This window comes from Lepus europaeus, chromosome 2, assembly GCF_033115175.1.
Source record: "Lepus europaeus isolate LE1 chromosome 2, mLepTim1.pri, whole genome shotgun sequence".
NCBI classification, from domain to species: Eukaryota; Metazoa; Chordata; class Mammalia; order Lagomorpha; family Leporidae; genus Lepus; species Lepus europaeus.
Genome location: NC_084828.1, coordinates 96,255,758 through 96,267,943, shown reverse-complemented (window position 1 = coordinate 96,267,943; position 12,186 = coordinate 96,255,758). Strand labels below are relative to the sequence as shown.

Sequence of the window (12,186 nt, the reverse complement as noted above, 5' to 3'; positions counted from 1 at the left end):
TCCAAGTGCTTGGGCCCTGCACCCACATGGGAGACCAGGAGAAGCACCTGGCTCCTACCTTGGGATCAGCGCGGTGTGCCGGCCGCAGCGTGCTAGCCGTGGCGGCCATTGAAGGGTGAACCAATGGCAAAGGAAGACCTTTCTTTCTGTCTCTCTCTCACTGTCCACTCTGCCTGTCAAAAAAAAAAAAAAAAAAAAAAAAGTTTAATTCTCCTAGCTTGCCAATTAATGTGACGCTTAGAAAAGAGAAGTATATTGGGTCAGCACTGTGACATAGCAAGTTAAAGCCACTGCCTGCAGCACCAGCATCCCATATGGACACCAATTCACATCCAAGCTGCTCTATTTCTGATCCAGCTCCCTACTAATGCACCTGGGAAAGCAGCAGAAGGTGGCCCAACTCCTTGGACTCCTGTACCCATGTGGGAGACCTAGAAGAGACTCCTGGCTCCTGGCATTGGACCTGCCCAGCTCCGGCAGTTGCGCCATTTAGGGAATGAACCTGCAGAAGGAAGCTCTCTCTCTGTCTCTCTCTCTCTCCCCCTCCCTCTCTCTCTCTCTCTGTAACTCTGACCTTGAAATAAGTAAATGAATCTTAAAAAGAAGAGAAAATTAACTTTAAACTTTCTGTATGTTATCATTCTAAACTATTATCTGACCTTGATAGTTTATGTGATTTGTAAACATAAGGTTTTTTTCCTTATTATTTATATGAAGGCAAAAGAAAGTGATTAATATTCATTTTTCTTTCTTTCTTTTTTTTTTTTTTTTTTTTTTTATCTTCAGGGCCCTAAAAGCAGAGGATGGATGGAGGACGGTGTTCTCATCTGAGAACTAAATGGGGAAGATGCTCTTCCTGCTCAGGAGACTTCAAGGGGTTTTTTCTGTTTAAGTCATTTCCTTATTGCCATTCCCTACTCAGTTGTTACTGTTCAGGTTGAATTTTAGCTCAGTTTCTGACTTTCTAGTGAACATATTGCTTACAGAACATCAGAACACTCATCTTTCTGATGCTAAACTGATAAAGTTGATGAAGGCAGCCCCATAGTATATATGTTAATATTAATGTAATTATAGGTTTACAGTTGTATTTATATTTTAATTTGTATTATGAAAGGATTACTTCCTTTCTGGAGTCAAAAAGGGTTTTTTAGTTCTTTGTAACTACTTAAAAGGAAATTACTACTCTGAAAAAATACTTAGAATGAAAGTATGATTTGTTGGTATTTAAAAATAGCAGAGATAGTTTTATACAAAGATATTTTAATCTTAAAGTATGAAACTTAATGGAATTGTGTAAGGTCTTTATTTTGTATTTCCTGTTTCAAATTTTCAGTAAGCTTGAAAAAGTAGTTTGCTCCTTTTAATAAAAAATATTTTTAATTCTCAAAACTTTTCAGTGTCATTCTGTGACATTATATAAAGTAAAGTTTATGTTTGATTGGGTAAGCCTGTTCTTTCAGATAAAGGAAATATGATCAAGTTAATGAAATGAAATCTGATTGTTGAACAACATTGATTCGTATACTTGGACATTTAATTAGTAATTATATCAAAAAAGGGCTGCTGCTTCTAAAGTGAAAATTATTCCTCAGAATATTTGTTAATTCTAACTGAAGTTTTTACCAAATAAACACTGGAATAGTATGTGTGTTTTGGAAATTGTTGTATGTTAATGAAATTTATTATATTAACCAGATGCTTTTTTTTAAAGTTTAGAAATTCAGAAAACTAAATATGTGTTTTGTTTCCTAGGAATCCTCATATCTAGGCATATTTGCCATGTTTTGAATTGACTATAATACATCTTACAGATCTCCTATTTGTAAATATATTTGTTGTATAGCTTTTGTTAATAAAAACATGAGGAAGATACTTTTGAATAGAATATACTTGACCAGGAAAATTAAAGTGGAGAATAGTTGATTTGTTGTTTCTTTGAGTTTATATCAGATGTAATCTCACCCCCAGAGATATACATGTATTAAGGTCTAAAAAATGTTCTTTGAACAGGAGTCAATATGATATCAAGGGCAGGAAAGAATACAAAATAGGAAGCAAGTTGTGCTTAGCTAACCCTTTGCAAATTCAGGAGTTCTTTAGTAGTTCTCTTTCTGCATACTGTGGTAACCTTGTTGATTTGAGTTCTTTTTTTTCTCTCTTTTTTTTTTTTTTTTTTTTTTTAATTTGTGTTGTGAAAGAACAGTTGTAAGAATAGGTCAGTTGGGACTGGCGCTGGGGTGTAGCTGGTATAGCCACTGCCTGCAGTGCTAGCATCCCAGCTGGTGCGAGTCCTGGCTGCTCCACTTCCAATCCAGCTCTCTGCTATGGCCTGGGAAAGCAGAAGATGACTCAAGTCCCTGGGCCCCTGCACCCAAGTGGGAGACCCAGAAGAAGTTCTTGGCTCCTGGCTTTGGATCAGCTCAACTCCAGCCATTGTGGCCATTTGGGAAGTGAAGATGGAAGATCTCTTTATCTCTTGCCTTTTGAATAAATAAATTAAAAAAAAAAATAGGTCAGTGAACTTCCACATACCCTTTGTGTAGATTTACCAGTTGTTAACATTTTGCCATACTTTACCACTCTTCTGTAGTTGTTGTTGTTGTTGTTTTAAATATGATCGAGAGATCTTCCATCTGCTAGTTCAATCTCCAAATGGCAGCAGCAACCAGGACTGGGCCAGGTCAAAGTCAGGAGCCAGGAACTCCATCCAGGTCTCCCACATGGGTGGCAGAAGTCCAAGCACTTGGGCCACCATCCACTGCCTTCCCAGGCACATTAGCAGGAAGCTTAATTGGAAGCAGAGAAACCAGCACTCTGATATGGGATGCTGGCATCACAAGTGGTAGTCTGACCTACTGCACCACAAAGCTTCCCCCTCTATATGGTATTTTACTTTTGTTTAACAATTTGAGAGTAAGTCTCAGACATTTTGGATCTTTACCCTAAATATGTTAACATGTATCTCCTAAAATCAAAGATAGGCTTTTACCTAGTCATACCAAGATGATCAAATTCAGGAAATTAAACATAGGTATAATAAGATTCTATATAGACCATATTACATTTTTTTTTTTAAAGTTTACTTGAAAGGCAGAGAGACAGACAGATCTCCCATCTGCTGATTGACTCCCTTTATGCCCACAAAAGCTAGGGCTGGGCCAGACTGAAGCCAGGAACTCACATGGGTCACAATGCACCTAACTATTTGAGCTATCCCTACTGCCTTCCCAGGGTGTACACTGGCGGAAAAGTGGATTCAGGAGTGGAGCCAGGTCTTGAAGTCAGGCACTCCACTGTGGGACGCTGGCATCCCAAACAATGTAACGACTGTGCCTAACACCTGCCCCTAAAATTTTTTTCTAATTGTCCCAGAAATGTCCATTATAGTGATTTGTACCCCAAACACAAGATCATGCATTGCCTTTTGTTGTCATAAAGTGTTCTTGCCTTTGGAACATTTTACTTTTGTCCAGAAGTAGAGGGTAGTCTTTTGACTTACTAAAGCTTATAGCTTTGCTGAAGAAAAAAAATACGCTAGACATTTCAAAGAGGCCACTTGCAAAAAAAAAAAAAAAAAAACAAAAACAAAAAACAAATTGCCCAGGGTATAGAGAACTTGTTTTTAATTTTCAAAACTTTGGCTGGGATTTGGTATCTTGACTCAGCAAAGCTTATAGTGCCACAGGGCTTGGTAAGCATTAAAGGGGGTAGTGAAGCTTTGCTTTATTTCATAATCCCAATTGTTTTTCTAGAAACCATCAATAGCCTCCAAATGACTGACTCAATTTTTGGATCCAATTCTCATGACTAAGCAAATGTTTGGTTTGAAACCAGCCCACTATAAATGTGTGTGTGCCTCTGACTCCCTGTAGCTACCCCTGGATTTCTCAGCACTGGGGAAACCAATCTATGAACTGAAAATGTCTAAAACTGGAACAAAGGTAAGTCAATAGTCATACTGACTTTCAGCCTACCCACTTTTCACCTAATGGTATGTTGACAGAAGTGAGGAGAAAAGCTTTTGCTTCATTGCCCAGAGGTGAGTATGATAGTGATCCGAGACCGGGGTAAAGAGAAAATGACATATTTATTGTATTTCCTACTTTAATAGAATTTCCAAAGACTTTACTAAGGATTTACATATGGTGCTATGTGGAATACTATACAGATGATGTGTAAATAGCATTATGATTTCTGCCTTCCAGCCACTGTTCTTCCCTGAATCTCCTCCACAGGAATGGAACATGCTGATAAAGATTATGTGGAGTAGAAAGCTTTCAGCAGTCGCTTAACTGTTTCTGAAATTTAGTCTCAACCACTAGTGTTCTTATAGACCACGCAGGATAGGCAAATAAGGTGAATGACATCCCTGTTCCTCCTTCAGACAGCGATTCTTACCCTTTCCCCAGAGTTCTCGTTCACATTAGGGAAACTGCCTCTGAAATACTGGGCTCATAATTGCTGGGCTGGAAATTGACGTCGCAGGGCTTTGGGAATGAGGGAATAGACCTTTTATTCTATTTTTAGCTCTTCCATTCCCCAGTGAGCCTAAGGCAACAAATTAGAAATTTTCAAATCCATCAACTCTTGAGAGAATAAAAATGAAAATATGGAATGAATACTTGTATATGCTTCACATATATATTCCAATGGTTAATATTTTGCCATATTTGGTTTCTCCGGCTCTTCACTACAGCATTTGAAAAAATAGCATACTTATTATACTTTTGTTTTAAGTATTTGGGCGTGTGCTCCTAAAAATTAGGAATTCCCCTATATGTAAACATGGTATCCTGATTCCTAAGATTTATCATAAATATAAGCCATATTCAGACTCTGCACATTTTCTCCAGTTGTTCTCAAAAGTACCCTTGGAGCTGGCCAGCTTTTCTCTTGATGGGAGCGCCAAAGATCACACATTGCATTTGTTGTCTCTTTAGCCTTTTAAATCCGGAATGATCCCCCACCTCTCACTTTCTGTAGTTTTTGAGACACTGACATTTTTCAAAGTCTGGAACAGGTGTCTTGTAGCAAGCGCTGCATCTGCACTTGTCCGATTCCTTCCTCGTGTTTAGGTTCACACCAAACACCTTTGCAAAACTCCACACAGGCCGAGTTGTCTACTTCCCCTGGCATCGTGCTAAGAAGTACCTAGTAATACATAATGTAATTGGTTAATGCGTGGTTTTTTTTTTCCACGTGGAAAGTAGAACTGATCACCATCCTTGTCGTCTGGAAGGTCTGGAGAGAGAAGCAGTGTCTTTAGTGCTCTGAGGTTCTGGAAAATCTGCCACGCACATCCTGCTGAAGCACTTGGCGTCCTTTGAGGAGCCTCCCCACGCCTGCAGGAAAGCTGTGCCTAACCGCCCGCCCGGGCAGATGCTGACGTGCCCTGCTTGCAAAGCTCTCCGGAGTGGGAGCAGTGTATTTCCTTTAGTTCCCGGAGCTGGGCTGCTTATCTGGTTAAATAACCTGTTAGATAGGCCGAGGGACACAGTCAATGACTTCTTGTTGCTTCTCTCTTTCCATTACCTTGCTAGCAGTTTAATCAGAGCTTGGTGAAAGGAATGGATTTCACTAAGCATATTTTTGTTACTTCAGGGATACTCAAGTCAGTTTTCTTTCTGTTGTTTTTGGATTTGTAGGCTATTTTTAAAAAGTTTGAAAATGTTGGGGATTCTGTAATAATTTCTAGGAAAATCTACATATTTCTTAGCCTTCGCTGTGATTTTTTTTTTGGGGAAGGGGTCCAGAGGTCAAATTTTCTCAGCTGACGATAGAGTAGGCTTCATTTCATGGTGGTTCCTCAGAAATCCATTATATCTAGGTGCAACATTGTCTGGCTCTGAGAGTTGGAAGGGGAGCTTGGTCCTGGATCTCAGAGCAACATGATGCGCGACTGGATTCAATCTTGGGGTGGTTGCTGGTCCATCGGGCGGGGGCGGGAGTGAGGGGGTGAATAGGTGGTGACCTTGTAGAGTGCTGTGTGTATTTCCACTTCTCGGATATTGATCTCAGTCCGGCAAATGTGCAGAGGGCAGTGAAGGTGAGAAACAAGGAAGTGAAGCGTGATATTGATCTCACTCTTCATTGCGCATCCCTGGCCAAGCTTCTGTTTGCATGAACAGTTTGTCAGAAACCAAAGGCAAATTAAGTATATGGACTACAGAATTTCAAATCTACCTGTTCTTTTTTTTTTTTAATGATTTATTTATTTATTTGAAAGTCAGAGTTACACAGAGAGAGGAGAGGCAGAGAGAGAGAGAGAGAGAGAGAGGTCTTCCATCCACTGGTTCACAACCCAGATGGCCACAACGGCCGGAGCTGTGCCAATCCAAAGCCAGGAGCCAGGAGCTTCCTCTGGGTCTCCCACGTGGGTGCAGGGGCCCAAGCACTTGGGCCATCTTCTGCTTTCCCAGGCCATAGCAGAGAGCTGATTGGAAGTGGAGCAGCCAGGACTAGAACTGGCACCCATATGGGATGCTGGCGCCTCAGGCCAGGGTGTTAACCCACTGCGCCACAGCGCTGCCCCAAATCCATCTGTTCTTAGAGAAGTTACTGGATTTTTCTAAAGCCCTCTCCACAGGCGGTGGGAGAAGCCCCGGGGCCTCAGTGTGTACCAGGGTAAATGCCGTGTTAAGCGGAGCTAGCCGTGCAGACAGGAAGGCAGCCACAGACCCCTAGGCAGGAGTTTTGCACTGCGGTCCACTGACTTACCTGCAACTGCTGGGAACTTTGGGCAAGCCACTTCACTTCACCTGAAACAAGTGTAGCAAAAGCTTACTGGCAATCACAAGTCATTCATTAAACGGAGTGCTCTATGGACGTTATCCCATTGGATCCTCAGGCCGTACCGCCACAGTGGATATTGGTATCCCAGTTTGCAGGTAGAAACCTTAGGGAAGGCTAAATGTCCACAGTCATATAGCCAGTAAGTAGTGGTGCTGGGATTTTTGTTGTTGTTGTTCTTCATCCATAAACTGAAGTCCTCTACTCTTCTCCATCTTTGCCATGTGAGGATGGGGGAGGAAGCTGAAGAACACATTTGGGAAAAGGGAAAGGGATGAAGTAGATAATTCAGGACAGGAAGGGAAAGGAAGCTTTTTTAAAAATTTATTTGAAAGGCAGAGTTACTGGCCATCTTCCGCTGCCTTCCCAGGCATATTAGCAGGGGGCTGGATTGGAGGTGCAGCAGCCAGGACTCACACCAGTGCTCATGTGGGATGCTAGTAGCACAGGCAGCAGCTTAACCCACTGTGCCACACCAGCCCCTGGAAAGGAAACTCAGGGAACAAGAAGTAAGAGAGTGGAGAGAAACAAAAGAGTAAAGAGGGAAAGGTGAAGCTGGAAGGACAAAGTTCTTACGTGTTACTCTCTAGAAAACGTCAGCCAGGGTGTGCCCTTTGGTGAGTCTTTCAAAGTTTCTTCCTCCTTTCCTTACACGTGCTTCTTCCTCATCCTCAGCCACACTGCAGTGCCTTTTGGTCGGACCTCATCATCTCTTGCCTTGGCCCATACCAAACATCTACTTCCAGGTGCAAACTACTCTGTACCACTCCCACGTAATCACCGAAGAAATTTGAGCATGGCTCCTGATTCACTTTTCTGACTTTATTTCCCACGTCTTCATCCCTTAGTCAAATGCAGGCTTGGTGGACTACTTATTGTCCTTACAAGGGGCCACTTTCTTTTACTCCTTCCTTTGAACATGCTTGTCCCGTTTTCTTTGCCTCTGTAAAACACCTGCTTGATTACCTGGCTCTCACACTGTTTTTGTTTCTTTTAAATCAATAAAGCAAATCATCCACAAGGTGGCGGCATAGTGCCAGGAAATTGGTCCCCTGCAGCCTATGACACTTGCGGTTTGGCTTCAAAGTATAATTTAGAATTGATCTTAGATTGTGGAACTACTGAGCAAGAAGGGACAAACTTTGTAGTCCATTTGTGGCTTTCTCGGAGGTTTTTAGAAGTTACTTTGGGAATACCTAGGAGTCCTGGGAGTTCTATCTTCCGTTTCAACCAGAAAAGCTCCTGAGTTTTGCTTTACAGTCAGGACTTCCAAGTTGCTCTCTAGTCCTTGCATTTGGCAAACCGGAAGCTGACACCCGGACAGGTGAGTTGATTAAGGCGGTGGGGGTGACTGTGAGGCTGTAGCTCTGGAGTCCAGGATTATTATTTCTGGCTCATTATTTCCCATGGCTGCCATCAGAGGCTCCCCTCAGGCATTGTGGTAGAAGCTTGCTAAGAGCTTGAAGCCAGACGCCTCTTGCCTTGTTATCCTACTACTTCACAGCTACTCTGCTGGCCATACATTAATAATACAGTCATAAGAAGTTGTTCCTTTGTGTGTGCTCTGTATAGTGTCCATCTGAAATAAGCTCTCTGAAGCAAAAATCAATTTTATTTTTTCTCTATTATATCTTCCATATTACCTGGCGTGGATTTCTGCATTTGGAGCTCATTTGCATCAAGCACTTGTTGAGAGTTTGTCGAGTGCTGGGCACAGCAGATCCATGTTAAATTAGATGTGGTCCCTCCCTTGGAAGAAGCCTGGTACAAGTCTGACGGGAGGGATAGATACATAGACGTGTTGTTTATAATGTAATGCGCTAAGTACAGAGGGCTGTGGGACCATCCAGGAAGAAGCCGAGAACTTGACAATAAACTGCTGGTTTGTATGAAAGCACTCACGTGTTTTGCTTCATGTTGAACCTTCATTCCTACTGATAACAAGTGAAGTTGCCTGTGAGAGAGCAAACATGAGGCCAGGTCGGATCACGTATTCTCTCAGAACTGAGGTGAAAGGAATTTCTACAACTGGCCGTATGTTCCGAATATTTGTTTCTTCTGTGGCTAAAGGCACCCCCACTCAGTTCCGTTTGTCCTGTATTCCAGATTACCTTCTACGAAGACAAGAATTTTCAGGGCCGCCGTTATGACTGCGATTGTGACTGTTCGGACTTCCACACCTTCCTGAGCCGCTGCAACTCCATCAGGGTGGAGGGAGGCACCTGGGCGGTGTACGAGAGGCCCGACTTTGCCGGGTACATGTACATCTTACCTCAGGGGGACTACCCGGAGTACCAGCGCTGGATGGGCCTCAACGACCGCCTCAGCTCCTGCAGAGCCCTCCACCTGGTGAGGCGGGGGGCGCACACGGGCTGGCTCTCTTTGCCTTTACGTCCAACTTTTCCTACCTCTTGCTGGCTGGCTGGCTTTTGGCGGCTGCTGAATACAATGTTAGATTAGTTCTTTGCAAGACCGAATGCACTCGTTGCTTGGGTGGGGCTTTCTCTTCCTCTCTGGGGATTATGCGGAATCACACTTGGCTTTGTTGCAGTGGGAGGTGGGGGTGGGGTTCAGCTCCTGGAGCTTCCGGGCTCAGAAGTTCTGAAGCAGACTGCTCCCAGTTCTTGAGCCGCCGGTGATTTCCGTAATGGTTGCTGTTTGTGTCCGCCTGGTTTTTGTTTCCAGTCTAGCGGAGGCCAGTATAAGATTCAGATCTTTGAGAAGGGGGATTTTAACGGTCAGATGTATGAGACCACTGAAGATTGCCCCTCCATCATGGAGCAGTTTCACATGCGAGAGGTCCACTCCTGTAAGGTGCTTGACGGGGCCTGGGTTTTCTACGAGCTGCCCAACTACCGTGGCAGGCAGTACCTGCTGGACAAGAAGGAGTACCGGAAGCCCGTCGACTGGGGTGCGGTGTCCCCGGCCGTGCAGTCGTTCCGCCGCATCGTGGAGTCGTGATGGGACGGAGCCGTGGGCCTCCTCCTGGGGTCTGAATGCTGGCTAGCCTTGTGGTCCAAATAGACATCCTAAATAAAATAATTGACATGCATCCCACTGCTGATTGTCACACCTCTCTTAAATGCTTTCTGGGATCTGCCGTGCAGCGCCCGTTACAGCAAACAGTTGCATAAAGCAACTCATTTGTCAGATTTCCAGTCTAGATCTTTGGGCCAAACAAACTGGGGCTGCATTAAAAGGATATAAACCCCTAGTGCTATGTGGCAGTTCCTTTTCCTTCTGGTCGACACCAAGGCAACAGGCACAGCAATGGTGACTGCCATCCACTGAGTGCCTACATTACCCCATTTTCTCTCCGCAGCTCTGGAAGAGAGGTGATTTCTCAGGGAAGTGAGACTTGGTCTAAAAACTTGGCCAAGTTCACCAGCTGGTGAATGAATGGAGGAGTCAGAGTTTGGTCCAGGCTACTTCTGCATCAAAGGCCACTGTTCTTTTCATTTCCATCTCATTCGCTCCATGCATGTTAGTAGAGATCTGTGTGTGGAATGTAAGCGAAAGCCCTTGAAAAATTTAAAAAGTAGAAAGGACAGGGTCTTCTGAGGGTCCAGCTGAGGAAACAGAATACCTGTCAAGAATAACCAGTAGGGGGCCGGCACTGTGGCAGAGTGGGTAAAGCTGCCACCTGCCGTGCCGGCATCTCATATGGGCACCGGTTCAAGTTCTGGCTGCTCCACTCCCAGTCCAGCTCTCTGCTGTGGCCTGGGAAAGCAGTGGAAGATGGCCCAAGTGCTTGGGCCCCTGCACCTGTGTGGGAGACCCAGGAGAAGCTCCTGGTTCCTGGTTTCAGCCTGGCCCAGCCCTGGCCTGTTGCAGCCATTTGGGAAGTTAACCTACCGATGGAAGACAGATTAACACACTCTCTCTCTGTCTCTCTCCCTCTCTCTCTGCCCCTCTGTAACTCTGCCTTTCAAATAAATAAATAAATCTTAAAAAAAAAAAAAGAAAAGAATAACCAGTGAGGACAGGGTCATTGCTTGAAGATAGCACAGCTCTCAGTCACCTGCAGTCCTTTGTGTAAGATTCCGAGACTTGGGTCAGTTCCGTCTCAACAGTAAGCTCGAGTTCTCTGTGAAAAGAAAGAGCATGGTAGACAATTTGATCCTACTTCGCTATGGTGAAGTGTTGCTTAGGTGAGTGATGCTTGCTTTGAATAACCCTGAGATTTCATTACTTAATCTGGATGAAGAGGAGAGTGCTGAACAAACAGCATCACTGGAGTGAGCATTTGCATAAACCTGGGCGCATGCTGGATGCACCTGCCTTTCAAGGAGGCGCCAAAGCCCAAGTCTTCTAGGGTCTTTTCCCCAGGACGAATTTGCATTGCTAAACCTCCCTCTGTGTGTGCTCCACTGCAGTGTATACTCTCCCCCGGATGTTTTCATTTGTTATATGCCCTGTATTTTGTGAGAGCGTCTGAGAAAAGTGGGTGCGAGGGAGGGAGGGAGGGAGGGAGGGAGGGAGGCGCAGTGAAGCAAGGAGAGGAGCAGAAGCCAGCTGTTGAACTGTGCAGAGTTCAAAGCCCACGAGCTGCCTGCAGCCACCAGGCCTGGAGCTCGTCGTCCCACCACGGAGCTGACTGTCCTTACGTCCAAAACGAGAACTGAGCCAGGTGCTCTCTCAAGTCCCGTTAGTCCCATTGCAAGCTCTAGCCGACAGAAGGAGCACACTGAAAGCCAAGTGACCACAGGCTGCTGCCACTTAGTTGTTTTTTTTTTTTTTTTAAGATTTTATTTACTTATTTGAGAGGTATAGTTACAGACAGTGAGAGGGAGAGACAGAGAGAATGGTCTTCCATCTACTGGTTCACTCCCCAAATGACCACAATGGCTGGAGCTGGGCCGATCTGAAGCCAGGAGCCAGGAGCTTCTTCCGGGTCTCCCACATGGGTGCAGGGGCCCAAGCACTTGGGCCATCTTCCACTGCTTTCCCAGGCCATAGCAGAGAGCGGGATGGGAAGAGGAGCAGCTGAGACTCAACCTGGTGTCCATATGGGATGCTGCTGCTTCAGACAGAGGATTAACCTACTGTGCCACAGCGCTGGCCTCGCCACTTAGTTTTAATGGCACAATTTCTGGAAGTGACCTCAGAGGTCCCTGCCCCTCACTTCCCACCAAGCAAAGAGGCTGTGATAAAGAGAAAGTTAGCGTCAGCCTCTTCTCTCATACCAACTGCCGCTGTGTTCCTTGGCGAGCTGGTCACAGTCTGTTCAAAACAACCAGAAAAACATTCTGGCAGCAGGATAGGCAAACACGTGTCAGGATGACTAACCACCACAGAAGATGGCTTTTGACAGATAAAAACAATGATCGTTCGGGGGTGTTAAATGCCTCTTGCTTCATTCGCTCATCCAGAAAGCTCGCCACCCTCCTCCCC

The 12,186-nt window shown here is 44.6% G+C and overlaps 2 protein-coding genes across 4 annotated transcripts in view; both read left to right on the top strand.

Moving 5' to 3' along the window:
* The window catches only part of TBCCD1 (TBCC domain containing 1), a 37,896-nt gene extending 36,313 nt beyond the window's left edge, over positions 1-1,583 (top strand). For 2 of the 3 annotated variants that reach the window (XM_062211187.1, XM_062211176.1), the window contains exon 8: positions 787-1,582. The gene's annotated coding sequence lies outside the window, so the exon portion shown is untranslated. Of the gene's footprint in view, positions 1-786 lie in introns of all 3 variants that reach the window. The other variant, XM_062211197.1, reaches the window with a different exon arrangement.
* Positions 1,584-3,671: 2,088 nt separating this feature from the next.
* CRYGS (crystallin gamma S) lies at positions 3,672-9,837 on the top strand. Its single transcript, XM_062177671.1, has 3 exons — positions 3,672-3,944; positions 8,899-9,141; positions 9,478-9,837. The coding sequence occupies exons 1-3, from the start codon at positions 3,924-3,926 to the stop codon at positions 9,751-9,753; spliced, it is 540 nt and encodes a 179-aa protein (XP_062033655.1). The 5' UTR covers positions 3,672-3,923; the 3' UTR covers positions 9,754-9,837.
* Positions 9,838-12,186: the final 2,349 nt, after the last annotated feature.